General features: G+C 41.5%; 1 protein-coding gene across 1 annotated transcript in view; it reads left to right on the top strand.

Annotated features, from left to right (window-relative positions):
• C1QTNF7 (C1q and TNF related 7) overlaps nucleotides 1-26,187 on the top strand; it is a 117,408-nt gene extending 91,221 nt beyond the window's left edge. The window contains exons 2-3 of the mRNA XM_075849334.1: nucleotides 22,496-22,741; nucleotides 25,211-26,187. Coding sequence (XP_075705449.1) covers nucleotides 22,501-22,741; nucleotides 25,211-25,839 — 870 coding nt within the window. The 5' untranslated portion in view covers nucleotides 22,496-22,500 and the 3' untranslated portion in view covers nucleotides 25,840-26,187. The remainder of the gene's footprint in view (nucleotides 1-22,495; nucleotides 22,742-25,210) is intronic.
• Nucleotides 26,188-27,108: the final 921 nt, after the last annotated feature.

The raw sequence follows: 27,108 nt of genomic DNA on the forward strand, positions 1-27,108 counted from the left end.
AGGGCATAATAGATAATTTGGTAATGATCCCATATGAAATAGACCCTAGTGGCAAGGAGTTGGCTGCAAAGTTACCTCCAATTGGGGTTGTCTCCTGCTGGACATTTGTAGCCCATTGTTGTATTAGAGATCCTTTGGTACTCTAGTCCAGTCTGACCCTACACCTGTGACAATACTCATAATACCAATGTTACTTCTGGATACTGCTTCCTTCCACAACAGAATTTCTAACAATCTTCTAAATCTTTATGGTAAGCCTCTGCAAATTCAAGTAGCAATGAAATACAACAGAAGTGAGCATGTGCTATGTAAAAGTACAGAACATGCAAAATATATGAAATACATACCCAATGTCACAGCCATCCTCATTGTAAAATGGATAGGTACAATGGCTCAAGCATGGCCACCACAGCTTGACCACGGCGGTGGACGTAACAAGGAACGCCAGATAGAAAACAATGAAGGGGACCCTGGGTCAATCAAGAGATGAAGCTGGCAAAACAATACATTTTTAAAAAATCAATCTCTTTACAGAAATGTATAATTTTACATTAGCTATAATACTAGATTGCATTGCTGAAATGGGAGTACCCGTTAGAGAGGATACAATGCTAATGGACGTCTCTACATATGATTAATAAATATCCAGATGTTTGTGTTTTGCTCTGAAGAGACCACAAGCACTGCCTATTAATTGTACAAATATCCTGTCCATGCCTAGCTCATATCTCAAAGGCAACAGACTATCAATGAGCTCACTCATATAATTACTCCCATGCATCCAAGCATTTGTTATGATTTTATACTTGGAAAATTTTCATTAATTTTGTCAAATTACAGAACGACTATGTTCATACTCCAGAGATGCTTTGTAATGCAAGTTGTTGATTTCTTACATTATTAAAGACAAAATATATTATATTTCTACAATCTTCATAGTCTAGAACAGTGGTTCCCAAGCTTTCTGAGACCCACTTTTGGTCGAGACTTTTGTTTGGGACCCCCCACTACCGCACTTAGCCCCATTCGTGGTTAGATGTACTTAACTTCATTCTAAAAGTAAGACCCTGCAACATTAAAAATAGTGACAATTGTGCGGGCGGGGGATGAGGCAGGCTCAAATTATCAAGGTATCCTGCTGCTGTGCGTAACTGAGGCCCGACTATGGCTGCTGATGGTGGGTCATGTGACCCGACCCATCCATTAGTGGCCAACAGAGGCGTAGCTATGGGTTTAGAACAGGGGGTGAAACACATCTGAGTGGGCCCCAACTGAGTGGGCCTCCTACACAGTATAATGACCACTTAGTGGCCCCCACACAGTATAATGCCCCTATAGCTGCCCCACACATTATAATATCCCTATAGTGCATACCCACACAGTATAATGCCCCCATAGCTGCCCCTACACAGTATAATGCCCTTATAGCTGCCCCCCACAGTATAATGCCCATAAAGCTGTCCCACACAGTATAGTGCCCCCATCCCTGCCCCTACACAGTATAATAACACCTTAGTGCCCCTACACAGTATAATGCCCCTATAGCTGCACCAACACAGTATAATGGCTGTAAAGCTGCTCCCACACACGATAATGCCCCTATAGCTGCCCCACACACAGTTTAATGCCCTATAGCTGCCCCTGCACAGTATAATGACCCCTTAGTACCCCCACGCAGTATATTGACCCCATAGCTGCCCCCACAGGATAATGCCCCTATAGCTACCCCCACACAGTATAATGCCCCTACAACTGCCCCCACACAGTTTAATATCCCTATAACTGCCATTTCAGAGTATAATACCCCACAGCTGCTCCCACGTAGTATAATGTACCCATAGCTGCTACCTCACTGTATAATGCCCCACAGCTGCCCCCACTGTGTATAATGCCCCTACAGCTGCCTCCACAAAACCCCAATTGTGCCTAATAAAAATAATAAAATACATACTCACCTCTCCCCGTTCCCACAATGGGAGGATGAGATCCTTCGGCTTCTCGCGTCTGTGCAGGGTGTGGCTCAACGCAGACAGGAGCGATGATGTCATTACATCGCACCTGTCTGCTCCGTGCCGCTTACGGCTCAGCGCTCACGGCAAAGTGAAACCTGGAGCAAGGAGCCGTCAGCTCCATGCTCCAGCATTGATTTAAACTGTATCATCATCCTAAGGACGCAGATATAGTTAAAACCGGGACATCAGTCAGTGGCTCGTGACACCCCAGATGTCTTCACATGACCACACAATTTGGGAAACCATGGTCTAGTACAATGCTTCTAACTGTGAGGTGTTCCCCAGTTGTTATTGAGGGGCAGCTGGGGAGGCTGTTTTGACTTAGGTGTTTATGTATAAGCTGCACAGTCCTTTCTCTGGCTGCACCAATCTCTGGTTTAGCAATATTACTGACATTTGTACTTATTTTGATGTTATACTGGGTTCAGGAGACAAATGAAAGATAACTTTAGGTAATTTTTAAAAATTTTACGGCCAACGGTGATGCCCAGGAATCATCATGTTCTGACTGGTTCGGTACCAGTAGAAAAAAATTGAAACCATCGAAAAGAAGAAAATAACTTTTATTTCTTTTACCTTTTTGATGTTTTTTATGTATTATTACTTGCATATGAATCAGGTGCGGGTACGCAAAAATCATAGGGTCACATAACAAAACAAAGAGTAAGTGAACCCCCCCCCCCCCCTCCTGTGAGAACTTTGCCTTATGCCTTTATTAAAATGAATCTGTGTAGGAGTGCTTTGTTTTTTAACTTGATAAATTAAACTTACTTTGACGAGTACGGGGCTAATTGCATATGGATCTATATAGCTAGTATTGTTCTCAATGGAAGATGTGTAAATCTGAGTAGTGAGTTCTCTGGCCGCTGCTACGACAACCAATATGGCTGCACTTCATGTTGTCACAACTGAATAGAAAAATGCCAATATCTCTGTAAGAATTTCTAACATCTGCTGGCTCTAAATCTTTATGGTAAACCTCTGTAAATTCAGGTAACAATGAGATACTACAGAAGTGAGCATGTGCTATGTAAAAGTACAGTACATGTAAAATTACCAAATTTTGTACGTTGCTCGAAATTCTGGTTTATTTTACTATTACGTTAATATTTCACTGTGATTGTGCAAAAAGTGTATAATTTAATCATCAAGATAGTAAGGTTATGAGGATCTCATAGGCAGTGTTCACATTTGTCCACCGCTTGGATCCATTTATATTGTCTTAGGAAACCGAAAGACAGTTGTAAATGGACATCGAAAAAGATCACATTGGCTTACATGGGATTCACTTTTGCTCAAAAATATAAGAAACAGATCTTCCAAATGACATCCATTCTTCAATCCATCAACCTATCTGGTATTCTAATACTGAAGTCAACTGGATGACGGATGCAATAGCAAACAACTACCAAAGTCACAAACCATATATATTTCTTCCAAGAGTTGTCCCATTGAAAAGGTGAAAACGGATAGAAAAAAACCAGCCATTTTCTCATTCACTACAATTGTAAAAAAAACAAAGACTAGTCTGTGCTGCCTTTAGAGGTTAAGGAAAATAAAATTTCAAGTAAAGAATAGATTTTATCTTTTTCCATCGATTGAAGTGAATGGGACAATTGGTGGAAGAAATGATACGACAGATGGCAACTTTTGTAATTGGTCAGATTTGTTTTTTGTCATTTGTCATGTGTTCACAGCACAAAGGCTGAGAAATAAGTGTCAATATACCCTAAGCCAAGTCAAAACACCTGTATAATAGGAGAATTCTCCTAGCTACCACAGTGTTACCCAATCTGGGTTCTGTGAAACCTGGTCAAGGGTTGACAGCAAGGACCAAGAGTTGACCCTACGTAAACTAATTTCAGCTTATTCGAAGAGGTTTGATGTGGAGGAAGAAGTAGGGGTTCCCCGGAAGGACAAACATTTTTCAAATAATTGGGAATTATTAAACTAACATGACCAAGACAAAGACCGGGTCAATATGTAGGTTTCTAATTGGGTAATCAATGGGGGAAAAGAAAATATTCCTGAATTTATAAATCTCAATTCATATATATAATTGAACATTTCATATGTTCTATCAAAGACAGAAGCTCTTTTAATAACATCATGGACTCCTAATACCCCATCCACTTATATGACTAAGTATAACATAAAAACAGCAATGGAAACAGCCCCAGGTTTAGCAATCAGCTCATTTATCCAGTGTGATCATGACAACATTCAGGAACATCTCCCCGCAGCTTGAGTTCTACATTAAATCTTGGCAGCTCTTTAAAGAAGGCTTACTTCCTATTTTTACGGCATTCAGTTTATTTGTTTTGTTGACTGTTTAGGTTCATTCAGATTTTGATTCATTTGTATATCAAAACTTCTGTTCGAAAAGACACATGAAACTAAAAGAATATGGGCCAATGTTATTGGTTGGCTTCCATTTAGTGAACAGATCTTCTAATGGAAATAGTACTTGCTTTGAATGATTTTCTGATGTAAGTTCAATGAATGCAGAGATCAATAGCTATGACTCATTGATCGTCAACTTGTACAACATCCACATGCTCTTCTATCTCCGATTACTTGTAACACAGATGGTAAATTACGTTTCTGGAATACGCCCAAATATCCCATGGAGACATTGCATAATCTCATTGTGTGGGAAATATATTCATAGCAAAATTCTGCTGAAAGGCCATTCAGTATGATCTGTTAGCAGTCAGCCATAACTCTTAAAAGTATAAACAGGTGTGTTCCAGGGGCGTATGCAGGGGGGGATCACATGGTTAAAACCACACCTTTTCAACTAGATCTGGGTCCTTGGGACAAGGATACAGTTAAATATTATGGGTGAGCAGGGAGTCGTCGGCTCTCCGCCTTGTCATACACTTTCGTAGACCTGAGGATCCAGGCAGAAGGCTAAAATATGGCATAAACTCCCCCTGTCCATGGCAGGTAGAGTTGCGCTAGTTAAATCTGTTCTCCATCCACAATTGTTGTATATAATGGTAAATAGTCCAGCTTGGATTATTAGGGAAATCTTTAGCATGATAAATACCATTTATAGGGAGATTGTTTGGAGACAAACCTAGCCAAGGATCAAACTGGACTATTTAAAAAAGGAAAGAAGAAATGAGGGGACGGCTATTCCACACTCAAGGTTGTATTTTCTAGCCAGTCAACGCATGGGGATCAGGCATGGGGGTTAAATCAATTGCCTGAAACGTTACATAAGGATACAACACAGTCAGAACAGGGACCATTTAATGGTTATGCTGGTGGGAAATATAATTGTGAAGCACTTTCCTATCCTAGAGGGTTTTGTTTACAAGCTCTGGGAGGAGATAAAAAAGCTGTTAAAAGTTAAGGGAAATACCAAATATACCCCCATCTGGCATAATAACAGGTTGTGTGAGATAAAAACAATTGTAACTGGGTTTGAAAACTAAGAGAGCGAAGAGATTGGAACAGCTTTATGAGGGATCCTCGACAAAACTTAACAACACTATCTGCTAGGAATTTGGGTTAAAGAAAGAATTGTATCTTCAATATTGGCAATTGTATGCTGGGCTGAAAGGGTTAGGATAAAAAATTAAATGTTTATGGTTTTGACAGGTTGAGTTTTATTTTATCGAACAATAATGTAAAGGGAGGTATTGGGAAGATCTCATCATTTTTGAGTGGCTACTCTGATCTCGCCACTTTGGATCATTTTAAGTCCAGATGGGAAGAGGACGTGGGTGCGATAACCGAAAAAGAGTGGGAAGAATTTATATGGAGAATGTTTGATATGTCTATGTTCTCCTCACAATGTACTTCACAATTGTATCTGGTCTATAGATCCTATTATACACGTCATAGGCTGAATAAGATGGGTTATAGAGGGAAGGATATCCATATGAGAAGTAGTGGTTTCTTTTGTAAACTCCTAATAAAAAAAATAAGATCTCGAGGGCTTAGCGTATAATAATCTACAGGACATCTTAAGCTTTTTCCACTGTAGCCTTTACCAGCAAGAACATGGTGATGTCTGGGCTTATCCATGCTAAATACATTTTGCTGAATGTATTGTGCCAGGCATAATTTCAGTATTTATCTGACAATATTCAGGACATCTAGTCATTTAATATTGGTGATGTTGTTCCAAAAAAAAAAAAAAAGTATGGGAAAGAACTAGATTAGGCCTATCATTTTTGTTGTCTGGTACAGAATAGTTAAGATGGTATTTGCTGGCAAGACACTTGTTATACTATATTTGAAAGCAGTTTTACTGCAAAACACTGAGGCTGGGTTCACACACACTATTTACGGACGTAATTCTGGCGTTTTAGCCCCGAATTACGTTCGAAAATGCGGCTCAAAAGCGTCGGCAAACATCTGCCCATTCATTTGAATGGGTCTTACGATGTTCTGTGCCGACGGTCATTTTTGTTACGCGTCGCTGTCAAAAGGCGGCGCGTAAAAAAGACGCCCGCGTCAAATAAGTGCCTGTCACTTTTTCAGACGTAAATGGAGCCGTTATCCATGGACTCCATGGAAAAACAGCTCCAATTACGTCCGTAATGGACGCAGCGAAAGACGCCTGCACATGCCATTACTGCTGAAATTACAGTGCTGTATTCTCCTGAAAACAGCACCGTAATTTCAGCCGTAACGGACGCTGCCGTGTGAACATATCCTTATTGTATGTCAATCAAAGTCTGGCACTAAGGGCCTCCAATAATCTGAAGAACTAAATATCCCACCATTAAATATCATATTCATTGTATAGATAATTTAAAAAAAATGTGTTAAAAAAAACGATCCAGTGAAGAGTTATAAAGTTTACTTACATTGTATGGCTCTACCTGATGTTTAATGTGTATAGCAATGTGCACATCGACCTAATGAGCTATGAGCAGGTGTATAGAATGCTCAGTCACTCTCCCGACAGCCAGTTCTCTGCATAGCGATTTTTTCTGCCTTTGATAGCTTTCTGCCCTGCTTGTCAGGGAAGGAGCCAAGCCTCTGCAGTAACATGGCAGTATAGTTAAGGAGACTCCTTCTGCAGGGAAAGTAAGAAAGAACTATATAATCAGCTGCCATAGAGGAAGGAGACTTATTCTTCTCAGTGTCCCTTCCCCAGTAGCACAGATTAGCAGCAGCACGAAAGTGGACACATAAAAGCAACAAATGATGAAACAAACATATATTTTTTCATGGTAGAAACACTCCATATTACTTTAAAACAGCAAAAGGAGAATTTCAGGACTTTTATTATGGGTTTCATATCACTTATTATCAGAGAAAATGCATAGGTCGTTATATTGCATTGAATGGGACAAGCACTTGGAGGTGTCTAGAACTGCCATTTAGTTCAGTGGAGAGTGCCTTGAAATGTGTTGTCACATCTTCAACCTAACCAACACAAAAAATGCTATTTCACTCCACCCCTAGTTGTACTATACCACTGACCTTACCACCTCACCCCCAAGATTAGTGGTGAACCCATGATGAACCTCCAGAGATCTCAACTCCACAACATGAAGTTCTTTAATTTGTCATTTCATTTTCTAACATTAGGCCATCCTTTAACTTTTAAGTTTGATCATATCAAATCTGGAAATGCATTTTCACATCAAATACCATAGCAGTAGCATAGACGTGGTTGTTAATGTAAATGCAATAGAAACAAGACAATAATGGTGCTATGCAGTAAGCGAACAAGCAGTAAAGACTATAGCTTTGTAAAAGCATCATAAATAGCAGATCAGATATTTATTGGCTATAGATCAAGATTTCGTGTTGTTCCAGGACATAGGATCTAGTCCTCTGTACCATACTAGTATATTTCAGACGTCAGATATGATGTATAGGAATATAAATGAAGCATGTCTAATTGCTTTTCTATATTCTCCACTGCAGTTAAAGCACCATACATCTTCATGAAATTGTCGCATACTAAGGATTCCTGTCACTAATCATTTGCTGATAATCTGTGATGGGGATAAATCTGCCAGAGTGAGATTTGCTCATTCCAGTGCCTCTGCATTATGGCATAATGGACTTTGACAACCAGATTTCTAGAATTTTATTGTAATAACATATCCAGCAACCCGAGGCATAAAATTAAGTTCCTAGTTCCTGATCCAAAATTTTTGAAAGCTCTCCCAAACTAAACATGTTATTTAAAGTACTACTATCCTCTTCTGTCATCCCACTGGGATTATAAATATAATGAAGTCACAGCAAAGAGATAGTAAACAAAGTGATGCCATCACACATGGGTAATGACCAAAGTGAAGTAACAGCACAAAATAGGAATAATAAACACAGTGATGTCTCAGTACATGGATAATAAACACAGTGATGTAACAGTACATGGATAATAAACACAGTGATGTCACAGTACATAGATAATAAACACAGTGATGTCACAGTACTGGGATAATAAACACAGTGAAGTCACAGTACAGGGATAATAAACACAGTCATGTCACAGTACAGGGATAATAAACACAGTCATGTCACAGTACAGGGATAATAAACACAGTGATGTCACAGTACAGGGATAATAAAGACAGTGATGTCACAGTATATGGATAATAAATACAGTGATGTCACAGTACATAGATAATAAACACAGTCATGTCCCAGTACATGGATAATAACCACACAGTCATGTCCCAGTACATGGATAATAAACACAGTGTAGTCACAGTACATGGATAATAAACACAATGATGTCACAGTACAGGGATAATAAACACAGTGATGTCACAGTATATGGATAATAAATACAGTGATGTCACAGTACATAGATAATAAACACAGTCATGTCCCAGTACATGGATAATAAACACAGTCATGTCCCAGTACATGGATAATAAACACAGTGAAGTCACAGTACATGGATAATAAACACAGTGAAGTCACAGTACATGGATAATAAACACAGTGATGTCTCAGCATATGGGCAAGGACCAAAGTAAAGTAATAGCACAGAAATAATAGTCACAATGATGTCACAGTACAGAGATAATACACACAGTGATGTCACAAAACAGGAATAACAAACACAGTAATGTCACAGAACATGGACAATAAACAACGTTAAGTCATAGGAAAGGGTTATTTCACTCAGTGATGTCACAGTATTGGAATGATGCAAACAGTGTTGTCATAGAACAGGGATGATGAGCACAGTGATGTGACAGTAATCATCATCACAGTTTTTAGAAATACAGTTTGAAATGCGCTACGTTGGAAAATCAAATGAATTCCCAACATCCACAACCATGCACTAAAAACACATTTGACTCTTTTTCTTTTAATACCCCCTTCTACATTATTCCTCAGAACCCGGCTCATGCAGCTTTATGTGTCTTCGCCAATTTTGTACAAAAGATGGCTGGACCATTAAACAAGTCAAGCACTTTTTCCTCAAAAGCTGCCCATACACTAACAAAAGCTGCCAGCTGCTATTGCTCATGACTTCCCAATAAAGATGCATGCCGGCTCTCCCCAAGTACGCGTGTTTTTTCAATAGGGAGGGAGGTATAAGTCACTGTCAGACGCCGCTCCTGTGGGAACAAAGTCCCAAGCATATTGAAATCCAATGTGCCTGGTCCTTCTTTTGCTCAACATCTGCCGTCGAGTGAAAGCCGGGACACACCCATACACAGTAGTTTACCCATCCCGTAGAAATCAGTGAGTTTGGCCAACTTAATCTAATGTGTATGGCCCTTAAAATGTAAGCACTTGCTGGCAGGGCACTTCTTTCCACTTCTTTGAATTATTAATTACTTGTCACTTCAGACTTGTAATGTAGGATTTTGTTTGCACATGTATACTCTGAATTGCAAAGTGCTGCATGAGTATGTTGGCGCTTTATAAATAAAGATTGTTATTATTATTATTAGGGATAATGCACAAACTGATAACACAAAACAGGTATAAAAACCACATTGATATCACAGAACAGGGCTTATTTCACATAACAGGAACAATATAGATAGTGATGTCAAAGCTTATGGATAAGGACCAAAGCGATGTCACAGCATATGAATAATAGCCAAAGTATCTCAATACAAAAATAATGTACACAGTGGATGTTCCCTTTACAGAGGTAATGAACACAATGATGTCACAGTACAGAAATTACAGTGGAATTAAACACAGTAGAAAGCTGAAAGACAATGCACACAGTGATGTCACAGTAAAGGAATGATAAACTGTGATGTCACAGTAAAGGGATGATAAACTGTGATGTCACAGTAAAGGGATGATAAAATGTGATGTCACAGCACAGAGAATAGACAATTGTATTCCCTTATGTGGAAGAGTAGCTGTAAGTCAGATGCAACCTCTGCACTCCCTATAGTTGCACTTCTGTCAGCAACAATTTATACTGTTACAATAATTTCTGTATTGGGTATCTGTAGTGGAACAAAAAGAGAAGTGGCAGTCCACTAAGGTGGTGGGTTAGATAATCATCTAGGTTAAATGAATCTCTCATAAATGTGCTCACTTTTAACAGTTGTACTTCTCTAGACATAACTTCAGTGTATGCAGAAAAACAATAGCCGTCTGCTCCAGCCCGTTTACTCTGAGGTACAATGAAGCTCATCAGCAGATATGCGGCAGTGAAAAAAATATGTTAAAACAGGAACAGGTAGGGCTACAGGCCGTGGTGGTAGAATTAAATCTCCTATAAGTTGACTACGGTTTTCAGGACCGGACCAGTACCTTCGTCAAGTCATCTATATTGGGCTTCATCTTTATTTTACAGATAGTAAGCGGGTGGAGTGGGGATACCTATGGGCTGTTATGAAGAAAGAAGGTTTTGGAGATTCTTTTATCAACCTAGTCAAATTATTATACACTGGGCCTATGGCGAATATTAATATTAATGTTAAGAATTCAGAGTTTTTTTGTTTAACCAGGGGTACTAGGCAAGGTTGTCCTCTCTTCCCCCTGCTATTTGCATTAACTATTGAACCGTTGGCTAGTTTGATAAGAAATTACAGTAACATTATAATATTTGGAGCTAGGGGGAGAGAGGACAAAATTGTTCTTTATGCAGACGATGTTTTATTATTTTTAGCTGATCCTGAGGAGAAGCTAGAATATTTAATTGCTAAGATTCAGGAGTTTGGATACTTCTCGGGTCTTAAAATAAATTGGGAGAAATCAACACTTCTCCCCCTTGACAACTTGGAAGTAAAGATAAATAGAGACATAAGAGTAGTTTATCCGGGTGACAATTTTAAGTATTTGGGTATAAAAATCTCAAATGAGATTAAACAATTTGCAGCATTGAATCTTTACACATTGATAAGCGCGGTGGAAAGAAAAATCAAAATGTGGAGTGAACTCCCCATATCCAGAGCAGATAGAATCATTTTGATAAAATCAGTTTTGGTTCCGAAGCTTTTATGTGTTTTCGTGGTAGCTCCCATTTGGATCCAAGATTAACAGTTTAAAAGAATTATAACGTTGCTAAGCAGTTTAGTTTGGGGAAGGAAGAGAGTTCGCATGAAACGAGAATATCTATGCCTCCCAAGAATAAAAGCAAAAGAAAATAACGCAAGCACTCAAATATGCAAATATATTTAAAAATATCTCATCGATAGAAGGTTTCCAAAGATTTAAATTTTTTTCTTTTTTCAAAATAGATATATGTATTTGTCAAGATATGTGTAATCTTGATGCAAACAAAATTGGCTTGCGATGTATTAAGACGTTTCGGCGTGTCCCAGGTCTTTGTCATAATCGCACTGTACTGTGCTGGGTTATTTGAATATTTGAGTACTTGGTGTAATGACGGGGTAGGGAGACAATCAGATGAGCCCTAATCTACCCGCCACTCAGTCCCTGCCTACTTGCACGGCCCGTCCTAGGCGACGGCGTACAACTGGGCAATGGTCCCTACGCTCAATATGTGCACAACAGACAACAGACAAGGGTACATAGAAGCTAAGGGAAATGGGGCTGTTGCCCACGGCAACACCGTGAGCAACAAGAGTAGTGAACAAGCCGAGTCAAACGCAGAGCAGGAGAGTAGTCAGTAAAGCCAGGGTCAATATGAAGCAGAGATCAATAGTACAAGCAGCAGCAGCAGAGCCAGGAAACAGGAAAGAATCACAGGCAAAGCAGGAGCAGGAAATTAAGGTATAAATAGACAGAGGGCAGGAGCTAGCTCCGTCTGGCCAGGCTGTGATAGGCTCTCCCACTTCTCAGCCTCCCAGCCCGAGTGGTAGATGATCGAGTCACTCTATCAGACTTAGGAGCAGGTGCAGACTGGTTAACCACTGGCGTCGACACAGAAGCTGTGTCTGGCAGATCCTTTACAGTACCCCCCCCCTTTTATGAGGGGCCACTGGACCCTTTCTAGGTGGACCTGGCTTATTTGGGAACCGAAGATGGAACCTCCTGAGCAATACCCCAGCGTGAACATCCTGGGCGGGTACCCAAGTCCTCTCCTCAGGCCCGTATCCTCTCCAATGGACCAGGTACTGGAGGGAGCCTTGGACCATCCTGCTGTCCACAATCTTGGCCACCTCGAATTCTACCCCTTCAGGGGTGAGAACAGGGACCGGAGGTTTCCTCGAGGTAGCCAAGGACGGGGAGCAGCGTTTCAGGAGGGAGGCATGAAACACGTCGTGTATTCGAAAAGATGGGGGTAACTCCAGTCGGAAGGAGACAGGGTTAAGGACTTCAATGACCTTGTACGGCCCTATATACCGGGGAGCAAATTTTTTGGACGGGACTTTAAGGCGCAAATTTTTTGAAGACAGCCACACCAGATCCCCGACCACAAACAAGGGGTTAGCAGAACGTCTTCTATCTGCCTGAGTCTTTTGTATGCTCTGGGACGCCTCTAGGTTCTTCTGAACCTGGGCCCAGACTGTGCACAGTTCCCGATGAACGACTACTACCTCGGGATTGTTGGAACCACCAGGTGAAATGGAGGAGAACCGTGGATTAAACCCAAAATTACAGAAAAAGGGGGAGACGCCTGACGAGTTACTAACCCGGTTATTAAGGGAAAATTCGGTGAGGGAAATGAAGGAGACCCAATCATGTTGACAGTCAGAGATAAAACACCTTAAATATTGTTCTAGAGACTGACTAGACCTCTCAGTTTGGCCATTAGTTTCAGGATGTAAGACCGAGGAGAAGGACAGATCAATCTCCAACTTTTTACAGAAAGCTCTCCAAAACAATTAAACAAATTGTACCCCTCTGTCAGAAATTATATTGACAGGAACCCCATGGAGATGCAGGATTTGTTTGACAAACAAGGTAGCTAACGTCTTAGCATTGGGTAGTTTCTTGAGGGGCACAAAGTGGCACATCTTACTGAAGCGGTCTACTACAACCCACACCACCGACTTGCCTTGAGATGGAGGCAGATCGGTGATAAAATCCATGGAGATATGGGTCCAAAGTCTCTGGGGAATGGGCAAAGAACATAGTAAGCCCGCTGGTCGGGACCTGGGAGTCTTGGACCTAGCACAAATTTCACAAGCGGCGATGTAGGCCTTAACATCTTTAGGCAAGCCAGGCCATCAATAGTTTCTGGCAATGAGGTGCTTGGTACCCAGGATGCCTAGATGACCAGATAGTGCAGAGTCATGATTTTCCCTGAGTACCCTTAGCTGGAATTGCAGGGGAACAAACAGCTTGTTCTCAGGAAGGTTCCCGGCAGCTGAACCTTGATCATCCGCAATTTCGGAGACTAAGTCAGAATCAACAGAGGAAATGATTATACCTGGGGGCAAAACACAAGCAGGATCTTCCTCCGAAGGAGGGCTGGCCATGAAACTACGCGACAGTGCATCAGCTTTAATATTTTTAGACCCAGTCCTATAGGTGACCAAAAAGTTGAATCTAGTAAAAAACAATGCCCATCGAGTTTGTCTCGGGTTTAGCCTCCGGGCAGATTCTAGGAAAACCAGATTCTTGTGGTCGGTAAGGACCGTTACCTGGTGCCTAGCCCCCTCCAAGAAGTGGCGCCACTCTTCAAATGCCCATTTAATGGCTAAGAGTTTGCGGTTGCCAATGTCATAGTTACTCTCAGTGGGCGAGAACTTCCTGGAGAAGTAGGCACAGGGACTGAGATGGGTGAGGGACCTGGTACCCTGGGACAAGACAGCACCCACTCTCACCTTGGAGGCGTCAACCTCCACGATGAATGGCTCCATTTGGTTAGGCTGAATCAGCACAGGGGCCGAGATAAAGCACTTCTTAAGGACCTCAAAAGCCTGGACCGCCTCTGGAGGCCAGTGGAGGAGATCAGCACCTTTGCGAGTAAGATCCGTAAGAGGCTTAGCAATGACCGAGAAGTTAGCAATAAATCTCCTGTAATAATTAGCAAACCCCAGGAAGCACTGTAACGCCTTCAGGGAGGCAGGTTGGACCCATTCAGCCACAGCCTGAACCTTGGCAGGGTCCATGCGGAATTCATGAGGAGTGAGGATTTGACCCAAAAATGGTATCTCCTGCACCCCAAACACACATTTTTCGGTTTTAGCAAACAGTTTGTTTTCCCGAAGGGCCTGGAGCACCTTCCTGACATGCTCAATGTGGGAGAACCAGTCCTTGGAAAACACAAGTATGTCATCAAGGTACACTACAAGAAATACCCCCAGGTAGTCTCTTAAAATCTCATTTATGAAATTCTGGAAGACCGCGGGAGCATTACACAACCCAAAGGGCATGACGAGGTATTCGAAATGACCTTCGGGCGTGTTAAACGCAGTCTTCCACTCATCCCCCTCTCTGATGCGGATAAGGTTATAAGCCCCCCGTAGATCAAACTTAGAGAACCATTGGGCCCCCTGAACCTGATTGAAGAGATGAGGAATCAAAGGAAGGGGATACTGGTTCCTTACAGTGACCTTATTCAAGTTTCGGTAATCGATGCACGGCCTAAGACCACCATCCTTCCCTACGAAGCAGAAGACAGCACCAACCGGAGAAGTAGAGGGGCGAATGTAACCCTTGGCCAGGCATTCCTGGATATACTCTCTCATGGCTTCACGTTCGGGACAAGAGAGATTAAATATCCTACCCTTAGGGAGCTTAGCTCCTGGTACCAAATCGATTGCGCAATTGTATTCTCTATGAGGAGGTAACACTTCGGAGGCCTTATTAGAAAAAAACATCAGCAAAATCCTGAATAAACTCAGGTAGAGTGTTCACCTCCTCAGGGAGAGAAATAAAATTAACAGAAAAACATGACATCATGCATTCATTACCCCATTTGGTAAGATCCCCAGTATTCCCGTTAAACGTGGGATTATGCATCTGCAACCAGGCAAGGTCGATAATCCCTGCATCAACAGTACAGAGCACTGCTCCAAATGCATGGAGCCAACAAGGAGTTCAAAAACAGGGGTATGCTGCGTAAAATAACCATTATCAAGTGGAGTGGAGTCGATACCCACTACCGGGACAGGTTTAGGCAAATCAATCAATGGCATAGCTAGAGACATAGCAAATTCCACAGACATAATATTAGCAGAAGACCCTGAATCCACGAAGGCACTGCCGGTAGCAGACCTACCCTCAAAAGAAACCTGAAAGGGAAGCAAGATCTTATTAGGTTTCATATTTACGGGAAATACCTGTGCGCCCAAGTGACCTCCCCGATGCTCACTTAGGTGTGGAAGTTCTTCCGGCTGCTTATTCTTACGCCTAGGACAGTTGTTCACTTGATGCTTGTCATCCCCACAGTAGAAGCAGAGACCATTCTTCCTGCCGAGCTCTCTACGTTGTTGGGGAGACACCGAGGCACCGAGTTGCATTGGTTCATCCGAGTTTTCCGTGGAAGAACGAAGCAATGGAACCTCGGGAGCCTTCATGGGGGAGCCAGAGGAGAAAGCACAAAAACGTTCAAGTCGTCGTTCCCTGAGACGTTGGTCAAGACGTACCGCTAAATCCATAACCTGATCTAGAGAGTCAGAAGAGGGATAGCTAACTAACAGGTCTTTCAGGGCGTTCGACAGACCCAATCTAAACTGGCACCTCAAGGCAGGGTCATTCCACCGAGAAGCTACACACCACTTCCTAAAGTCAGAACAGTACTCCTCAACGGGTCTCTTACCCTGACGTAAGGTCACCAGCTGACTCTCGGCAAAGGCAGTCTTGTCAGTCTCGTCATACATATATGAGCCCAAGAGCAGAAAAAAAAATATCAACAGGGGAAAGTTCAGGGGCGTCAGGAGCCAAGGAGAAGGCCCATTCTTGGGGCCCATCCTGGAGCCGGGACATAATTATACTCACTCGCTGGCTCTCAGAACCTGAGGAGTGGGGCCTTAGACGGAAATAGAGCCTACAACTCTCCCGAAAGGAGAAAAAAAGTCTTCCGGTCCCCTGAGAACCGGTCAGGCAACTTGAGGTGGGGTTCAAGAGGTGAGGTGGGGGGGCACTACCAGGGTAGCAACATGCTGGTTGTCCCTCTGAGCCAGGGCTTGGACCTGTAGGGAGAGGCCCTGCATTTGCTGAGCCAGGGTCTCAAGGGGGTCCATAGTAGTGTCAGGGACCAGGGTAGAAAAGGTATATGGGCCTGTGATTATGTAATGACTGGGTAGGGAGACAGTCAGGTGAGCCCTACTCTACCCGCCACTCAGTCCCTGCCTACTTGCACGGCCCATCCTAGGCGACGGCGTACAACTGGGCGACGGTCCCTACGCTCAATATGTGGACGACAGACAAACAGACAAGGGTACACAGAAGCTAAGGGAAATGGGGCACTTGCCCACGGCAATACCGTGAGCAACAAGAGTAGTGAACAAGCCGAGTCAAACCAGGAGTGTACGAGGTACTAAACACAGAGCAGGAGAGTAGTCAGTAAAGCCAGGGTCAATATGAAGCAGAGGTCAATAGTACAAGCAGCAGCAGCAGAGCCAGGAAACAGGAAAGAATCACAGGCAAAGGAGGAGCAGGAAATAAAGGTATAAATAGACAGAGGGCGGGAGCTAGCTCCGTCTGGCCAGGCTGTGATAGGCTCTCCCACTTCTCCGCCTCCCAGCCCGAGTGGTAGATGATCGAGTCACTCTATCAGACTTAGGAGCAGGTGCAGACTGGTTAACCACTGGCGTCGACACAGAAGCTGTGTCTGGCAGATCCTTTACAGTACCCCCCCCCCTTTTATGAGGGGCCACTGGACCCTTTCTAGGTGGACCTGGCTTATTTGGGAACCGAAGATGGAACCTCCTGAGCAATACCCCAGCGTGAACATCCTGGGCGGGTACCCAAGTCCTCTCCTCAGGCCCGTATCCTCTCCAATGGACCAGGTACTGGAGGGAGCCTTGGACCATCCTGCTGTCCACAATCTTGGCCACCTCGAATTCTACCCCTTCAGGGGTGAGAACAGGGACCGGAGGTTTCCTCGAGGTAGCCAAGGACGGGGAGCAGCGTTTCAGGAGGGAGGCATGAAACACGTCATGTATTCGAAAAGATGGGGGTAACTCCAGTCGGAAGGAGACAGGGTTAAGGACTTCAATGACCTTGTACGGCCCTATATACCGGGGAGCAAATTTTTTGGACGGGACTTTAAGGCGCAAATTTTTTGAAGACAGCCACACCAGATCCCCGACCACAAACAAGGGGTTAGCAGAACGTCTTCTATCTGCCTGAGTCTTTTGTATGCTCTGGGACGCCTCTAGGTTCTTCTGAACCTGGGCCCAGACTGTGCACAGTTCCCGATGAACGACATCTACCTCGGGATTGTTGGAACCACCAGGTGAAATGGAGGAGAACCGTGGATTAAACCCAAAATTACAGAAAAAGGGGGAGACGCCTGACGAGTTACTAACCCGGTTATTAAGGGAAAATTCGGTGAGGGAAATGAAGGAGACCCAATCATGTTGACAGTCAGAGATAAAACACCTTAAATATTGTTCTAGAGACTGACTAGACCTCTCAGTTTGGCCATTAGTTTCAGGATGTAAGACCGAGGAGAAGGACAGATCAATCTCCAACTTTTTACAGAAAGCTCTCCAAAACAATTAAACAAATTGTACCCCTCTGTCAGAAATTATATTGACAGGAACCCCATGGAGATGCAGGATGTGTTTGACAAACAAGGTAGCTAACGTCTTAGCATTGGGTAGTTTCTTGAGGGGCACAAAGTGGCACATCTTACTGAAGCGGTCTACTACAACCCACACCACCGACTTGCCTTGAGATGGAGGCAGATCGGTGATAAAATCCATGGAGATATGGGTCCAAAGTCTCTGGGGAATGGGCAAAGAACATAGTAAGCCCGCTGGTTGGGACCTGGGAGTCTTGGACCTAGCACAAATTTCACAAGCGGCGATGTAGGCCTTAACATCTTTAGGCAAGCCAGGCCACCAATAGTTTCTGGCAATGAGGTGCTTGGTACCCAGGATGCCTAGATGACCAGATAGTGCAGAGTCATGATTTTCCCTGAGTACCCTTAGCTGGAATTGCAGGGGAACAAACAGCTTGTTCTCAGGAAGGTTCTCGGCAGCTGAACCTTGATCATCCGCAATTTTGGAGACTAAGTCAGAATCAACAGAGGAAATGATTATACCTGGGGGCAAAACACAAGCAGGATCTTCCTCCGAAGGAGGGCTGGCCATGAAACTACGCGACAGTGCATCAGCTTTAATATTTTTAGACCCAGTCCTATAGGTGACCAAAAAGTTGAAACTAGGAGTGTATGAGGTACTAAACACAGAGCAGGAGAGTAGTCAGTAAAGCCAGGGTCAATATGAAGCAGAGGTCAATAGTACAAGCAGCAGCAGCAGAGCCAGGAAACAGGAAAGAATCACAGGCAAAGGAGGAGCAGGAAATGAAGGTATAAATAGACAGAGGGCGGGAGCTAGCTCCGTCTGGCCAGGCTGTGATAGGCTCTCCCACTTCTCAGCCTCCCAGCCCGAGTGGTAGATGATCGCTCTATCAGACTTAGGAGCAGGTGCAGACTGATTAACCACGGGCGTCGACACAGAAGCTGTGTCTGGCAGATCCTTTACATTTGGTTTTTTTTCTTTTGCTTATATGGTGGGTTAATCTGACCCAAACCCTCACAGCACCTATACATTCTGACAAGCAGTGCAATCCATCTGTTTATTGTATCCCAAGAATAAAGGGTGGACTCGCACTTCCTAATGTTAGAGCGTACTACTTAGCAGCGCAACTCGAGTATATAAAGGAATGGAGGAATTACTTTTTTTCAGTTGTTAACTAAAAAAGCTAAGGTGTATTACGCACACATATATGAGGTTTTGGAATCGGGACAATTAAATTCTGGTAATTTTAAGCAAATTCCATCAGCTGTACATCTACATAAATGTTGGACACTATTGGGGCAGGAGTTGGATCGTAGGGGGTCGTTGGATTTTGCACCGTTATGGCATATCATGAACCTCAATGAATTTAAAGATATTCAAGAGTTACCTCCCTTGAAGCTAAAAGGAATAAGGATGATATTGGATGTTGCGGAGGGGGGTACAATTAAGCCATGGGAAAGATTGGTGGAGGAATTTGGTTTATCAGAAAAAGAGAGATTTTCATATGTCCAATTGGAACATGCAATTACACATACTAAAAAAAAAGTATGTAATTTATAAATTGTTACGAGAACAGGAGATTAAAAAAAAAAAACCCCTGTCAAGTATACACTACCGTTCAAAAGTTTAGGGTCACAGTTTTTTTCAATGAATATAACATTAAATTAATCAGAAGCACACTCTATACATTGTTAATGTGCTAAATGACTATTCTAGCTGCAAATGTCTGGTTTTTAATGCAATATCTACATAGGTGTATAGAGGCCCATTTCCAGCAACCATCACTCCAGTGTTCTAATGGTACATTGTGTTTGCTAACTGTGTTAGAAGGCTAATGGATGATTAGAAAACACTTGAAAACCCTTGTGCAATTATGTTAGCACCGCTGTAAACAGTTTTGCTGTTTAGAGGAGCTATAAAACTGACCTTCCTTTGAGCTAGTTGAGAATCTGGAGCATTACATTTGTGGGTTCGATTAAACTCTCCAAATGGCTAGAAAAAGAGAGCTTTCATGTGAAACTCGACAGTCTATTCTTGTTCTTAGAAATGAAGGCTATTCCATGCGAGAAATTGCCAAGAAACTGAAGATTTCCTACAACGGTGTGTACTACTCCCTTCAGAGGACAGCACGCACAGGCTCTAACCAGAGTAGAAAGAGAAGTGGGAGGCCCCGCTGCACAACTGAGCAACAAGACAAGTACATTAGAGTCTCTCGTTTGAGAAATAGACGCCTCACAGGTCCTCAACTGGCAGCTTCATTAAATAGTACCGGCAAAACGCCAGACATTAGACAGAGGAAGATTGGAAAAAAGTGTTATGGACAGACGAATCGAAGTTTGAGGTGTTTGGATCACACAGAAGAACATTTGTGAGACGCAGAACAACTGAAAAGATGCTGCAAGAGTGCCTGACGCCTTCTGTCAAGCATGGTGGAGGTAATTTGATGGTCTGGGGTTGCTTTGGTGCTGGTAAAGTGGGAGATTTGTACAAGGTAAAAGGGATTTTGAATAAGGAAGGCTATCACTCCATTTTGCAACGCCATGCCATACCTTGTGGACAGTGCTTGATTGGAGCCGATTTCATCCTACAACAGGACAATGACCCAAAGCACACCTCCAAATTATGCAAGAACTATTTAGGGATGAAGCAGGCAGCTGGTATTCTATCTGTAATGGAGTGACCAGCGCAGTCACCAGATCTCAACCCCATAGAGCTGTTGTGGGAGCAGCTTGACCGTATGGTACGCAAGAAGTGCCCATCAAGCCAATCCAACTTGTGGGAGGGCCTTCTGGAAGCATGGGGTGAAATTTCTCCCAATTACCTCAGCAAATTAACAGCTAGAATGCCAAAGGTCTGCAATGCTGTAATTGCTGCAATTGGAGCATTCTTTGACGAATGCAAAGTTTGAAGGAGAAAATTATTATTTCAAATAAAAATCATTATTTCTAACCTTGTCAATGTCTTGACTATATTTTCTAGTCATTTTGCAACTCATTTGATAAATATAAGTGTGAGTTTTCATGGAAAACACAAAATTGTCTGGGTGACCCCAAACTTTTGAACGGTAGTGTATATAAACATTTAATAGAAAGGTAGACAGAACAGTTAAAACCTAGAAGTGCTCCTAACTGGGAGAAAGAGTTGAACGCAATTGGGGAGATTCAATGGGAAACTGTTTATAAAAACATTAAGAAAATGTCAATTAACCTTAACCACCTGTTGATTCAATTTCACCTACTTCATAGACTCTATTACACTCCTCACTCCCTGGGTAAAATGTATAATAGTAAGAAAGATATTTGTCCCAGATGTGGCGAAGAAGGGGCGGATTATATTCATATTGTTTGGAAATGTGTGGTAATTGTCAGGTTCTGGGATGCAATTTTCTGTGAAATCTCTGAATGTCTCGAATTTTACCACAGTTGGTGATATTAGGAGATGACTCGGAAGTAAATATGTCAAGGAGGGAAAAAAAACTGTTTAAGAAAACTCCTGTTTGTTGCTAAACTGCAAATTGTAAGAAAGTGGCTCTCAAATAGTCCCTTAGAAGTTAAAACTTGGAAAAACAAGGTTGAATCTATAATGAAATATGAGACGTTATATTATTACAGTATGGGGAATCAGAATAATAATACATTGTGGGAAAATGGGATTAAAGGAGTTGAAACTAGGCTGGTTTTTATTGCTTGTTGATTATGTACACAACTGAAAATTGTGATAAACAAAATAAAAAAAATAAAAAAAGATAGTAAGCAAAGAATCACGTAAATTCCGCCATCACTGGTGACATTACATCATGTGGTCATTTATGGGTATTTAAGGTGATAATAAGGTAATGCCGCTGATGGGACACCCAGCGATCATCTGTAATGTGTGGGAGAAACCTGCAGCCAGTGTTCATTTTCCCTGCAGTGCCACCACAGGTGAAATAAAGCATTACACATTCTCAGTGGAATCAATGGGCTGTCCATATAAAGCAAGTATGTGTCAAGTCCCTGAGAGCCAGAGATGCTGTTTGTAGCCCCTTAGAAAATAGGTTTCCTAAACTATACAACCCCTATAGAAATTGGTGTGAGGTTTTTTTCTATGCAGTCAAGAGATCCAGTTTAAATTCTTTTAATTAATGTTTAACTATCATGTAGCTTTTTTTATTACTTATTTATATAATGCTAAAATATACAACAGTGGTGCACAAAAGATGTAACGAACTTGTCATCATGCGGCTCACAATCTCTTGTCCTTGTCTCAGACATGAATATGCTAAGGCCAACTTCATAGGAATCTATATTGATTTCTGCATTTTATAATGGATGAATAAAGACAGTCTATTTGATAAGAGTACATGAAATAAGCTGAATGTGTGGCCATTTTAAAGGCATTGTTATGTCACTATATAAGAATATTTATTTAAAAAAGTTACATATAGAAAAATGCCACTATAAATGTTATTTTCTGATTTTGCAGGGTTGATGATGATTATTTTGCTATATGTTACAAGTTTTGCACTCTGTGTCAGTGGGCAGCCAGCAAGCAATAAGCGTAAAGGAGAACAGCAGAATATACGGTACGTCTGCAGCATTCCAGGATTGCCGGGGCCTCCAGGATCCCCTGGGTCAAATGGATTAGTTGGGCCACATGGACGAATTGGCCTTCCTGGAAGAGATGGGAGAGATGGCAGAAAAGGTGAACAGGGGGAGAAGGGCACTGCAGGTAATGAACTTAACTTCATCCATCTTCTCATTGTTAGTATTATTGTTATTATTATTATTATTATTATTATTATTATTATTATTATTATTATTATTATTATTATCATTACTACTACTACTACTATTATGTGACACAGGACTACTATATATATATATATATATATATACACTGTTATATAGGACTGCTATTCACCAACCTCCATATCTACTGTAGTAACCGCTATAGTTTAGGTTTTAAGTGTATGGGGCTGAGCTGCAATACCCAGCACATCCTATGGATAAGAGTGGCGCTGTTTACCTTTAACATATTTTTATTAATATAAACCTTTAAAAAACATAAGCTATCACCATGTTCCTTCCATGGAGTACCACAGCCTACTGCTTTTTACCAATTTGTGAGCTGATGGTGAAAACATACCCGACCTAAATATACACAAGGGATTACTTATTTCACTTTATACAGAAGCAAATACATCATTAGGCTTCATGCACACGACCGTGCCCGTAATTACGACCCATAATTTTGGGCATGGCCGGCCGCGGACAGAAGCCGTTTTTACGAGCCAGGCTCCTATTATGAAGTATAGGAGCAAGGTCCATAAAATGAAAAAATAGGACATGTCCTATTTTTTTCGGCAGGTTTCTAAGGCATTGACACCCTCCCGTAGACATACGGGAAGGTGTCCGTCGGCCATAGAAATGAATGGGCCCGTAATTACAGCCGATTTTACGGTCATGTGCAAGGGGCCTTAGTGGGTCCTTGTCATGTCTTATACTGGGAACAGCTTGTATCTTTTGTTACATGGGTACATCATTTATCATCCCAATTCTCTCAGAACTACAACAAAGATGAAAATATTTTCTACGTTTCTATGTTTAGTTTTTTTGCTTTCAATTTTAAACACGGAGATTCTTTTGACTATGAAGGACAACATTGGGCTGAGATACAAGCTACTGTGTGGTTTCCATTATGCAGGCTTAGATACTAAGCTTCACAGTGTGTATTTTGGTGAGATCAAGGACATCTTTGACCAATTCGATGAAATGTGTGCTATGATTTTTATGTAGAAAGAATGAAAACATATTGATGTAACATTATATGAAACAGATTGTAAAACTATTTGAAAAATGAATTTCCAGCAGCTATTATGGTCTTGGATATTGTATAACACTATCAACTGGAATGGTGAACCCTGTCTTGAATATATTTAAAAATCTACAGCTTGTTTGATTTACTTACTCTTTCACCTGGACTTGAGGCCTCAGCTGTTAAAGAATTGCATGGTTCTTGTGAGACATTTTAAAGGGTATATGACAATGTATTTATTTTCTATTTTCAACAAATTTAAGCTATCCAAAGATTTATTTACACAAACAACCCCAAAACAAACACCCAAAATATATCAAATATCTAGTCTCATCTGGAAGACAAATGGCCGTTTGTGGTAATAAGCATGTCAACTTTTTATGTCAGTTTTCTTTTAAGTTCTTAATGACCATACAAAGATACTTATCCGCCGATCGCTATCTTCCCGATAAACATGCATGCTTGAATCAGCTTAGCGTGCACATTTGTTGGCATAGGAAGAGCGTGAAGAGCCTTTCTTTCCAGGAGGAACAACGGATCGAGCATGTTGGATTTCACATTAGATGGTCAGGAGATCCCACAGAATCAGAAATAGAGAAGTCCAACACCAATGGAGGTTAATAAAATATGGCACAAGATATCAAGCAGAAGTGCGTTTACGCATCGTGCCCTTAGTCATAGCATAGTTGGGTTAAACAAATATAATATATTTAAATGTACAAAGAGCCAATAGGAAAATACATTGAGAAACACATGATGTAGGGCAATTAAACAGCAGGAAGTTAAAGGGGTTTTTCCCATAAACCTAAATGCCTTTCATATAGTTCCTTAAAGAGAAAAAACAAAAAAACAATAAAAATAAAAAATACTTTGTAATTTACTTGTTTAAAAAATGTTCAGCCGTTGTTACAAGTTTACCTGTACCCCATATCTACTTGTGAGGTTACATCTGTGTTAAAAGGGCTACAGATCTATGTCCTTTGGTACTCTTATAATATATACTCTTAGGCCTCATGCACACGGCCATGCCCGTAATCACAGCCCACGATTGCGGGCACGGCCGACGACCGCGTTTTCGTGCTGTGCTCCCATACAAACTAAAAGTAGGACATGCTCCATAATTGCACGGACACCTATCCGTAGCGGTACGGAAAGGTGTCCGCGGCCAATAGAACCGGTCCGCAATTACGGAGATTTTTTACGGTTGTGTGCATGGGGCCTTATAAAACATACTCCTTTGCACAAGAGTTCTGAAGATAGAGCAGCATAGAAAGGTCTATATATATATATATATATATATATATATATATATATATATATATATATATATTTCTCAGTATATGTATGTGTAGTTAATTAACAGTATCAACTTTTCGTTTAAAGGTTTACGGGGAAAAACAGGTCCACTTGGACCGATTGGCGAAAAAGGAGATCAAGGAGAAACTGGCAAAAAAGGACCATTTGGATCATCCGGGGACAAGGGGGAAATTGGACCTGATGGACCATTTGGACCTAAAGGTGATAAGGGGACAAGAGGAGATCCAGGAGAACCAGGAGTGTGCAAGTGTGGTGAGATAATTCTCAAATCTGCTTTCTCAGTCGGGATCACCACCAGTTACCCTCAGGAAAGACTTCCAATTCTATTTAACAAAATTCTCTTTAACGAAGCAGAACACTACAACCCATCCACTGGGAAGTTTATTTGTGCAATTCCCGGAATATATTATTTCTCCTATGACATCACTGTTGCAAACAAGCACCTGGCCATCAGCCTGGTACATAATGGAGAATATAAAATAAAGACATTTGATGCCAACACAGGAAATCATGATGTTGCCTCAGGCTCCACACTACTCTACCTAAAGCCAGAAGATGAAGTCTGGCTGGAGATATTCTATACAGATCAAAATGGCCTGTTTTCAGATCCCAGTTGGGCAGACAGTTTGTTTTCTGGATTTCTTTTATATGCAGATACTGATTATCTGAATGCCTTGTCTGATGATGATTTTTGATACATGGCTCCAGTTCTCATGGAGACGGTTGCTTATATTTCTTATCGACATATCAGGGCTTGTTAAAGTTTTTTTTAGGTTATACAACAGTCTACAGTGGTTTACGAGAACACTGGGACAATCTTTGTGCTATTGAAGGGTATCTTAAATAGCTTTTTCCACCGCTATATTATTACGAAATTAAATAAGCCTGAAATAAACTATTTTCTGTAAAATACAGGAAATTCAGTATCAATCATTAGACAAAAAGAACGTAAACTACCAACCTGGGCATTTAGAGACTTATGCTGGAGTTTCTTATTTAGAACCCCTCTGTAGACCATTTTTGTGTGTTTTATGCTTCCAAATAAAAACAATGTATTATTAATAGTGAACCTCAAATATTTTATGTAAAAGCATTAAAAAGTCTATATTAATTATACAAAATATAACTTTGTACCAAATCACCTCAATCTAAACGGCACATCTCTTCACCCCCATTTGGCAAGTCTAGACAGTTGACGGTGGGCATATATAGGCTGGGGCCAAATGTATAGGTGGTCACATGGCTCTCTATTGAAGTGTATGGGAGTTACGGAATTGGCCAAGCACAACTGTTTCCATAATTGCCACAGAATTACATGGAGAATAACACACACGATGTCCACCTTGGTTTTCTGAATAGTGGTCACTTGGTCCCCATTCTCACAAAATGTTCTCGTCCCAGGGATGGGACTTTGACTTATCAGGCATACCTACATACCTTTTTTTGTCTGTTAAGACACTTGTTTTTTATCCTCACTTGAAAATTTGAACTTTAATTTTACCGTAATATGGCAAGACCCAGGGCCAGCCACAAAGGCATAACCTAAAGCTTCTGGGCCCTAATGCAAAATCTATAACAGGACCCCCACTTACCATATTATTTATAATGCTAGTGTATTCTTATGCGGCTGAGGGGCTACATCCCTGGCCGGCCTTAGGTTGATTGATGCCCTGTGTGGTGCTTTCTATTGATGCGACCCCCAATATGGTTTACCATTTCATGTGTTTGCTGGAGTTCCTCTTTAATACTGGAAACAATCAGCAAGCTTGTTATAAGGCACACCCATGAGAGCTTATTTAAGCTCCTATAGTGCATTGAGACAATTATTTTTTTCTTATATATTTTCCATATTTATTTTTTCCATATTACTCTACAGTGCCTGGTGTAAATACTTTACTTTTGCCCTCCCTGTAATCTGGCCCTGGATTATTAATGTAACTTTATATTCGAAAGTGGAATAACAC

The sequence above is a fragment of the Rhinoderma darwinii genome, chromosome 1 (assembly GCF_050947455.1).
Source record: "Rhinoderma darwinii isolate aRhiDar2 chromosome 1, aRhiDar2.hap1, whole genome shotgun sequence".
Classification (NCBI taxonomy): Eukaryota; Metazoa; Chordata; class Amphibia; order Anura; family Rhinodermatidae; genus Rhinoderma; species Rhinoderma darwinii.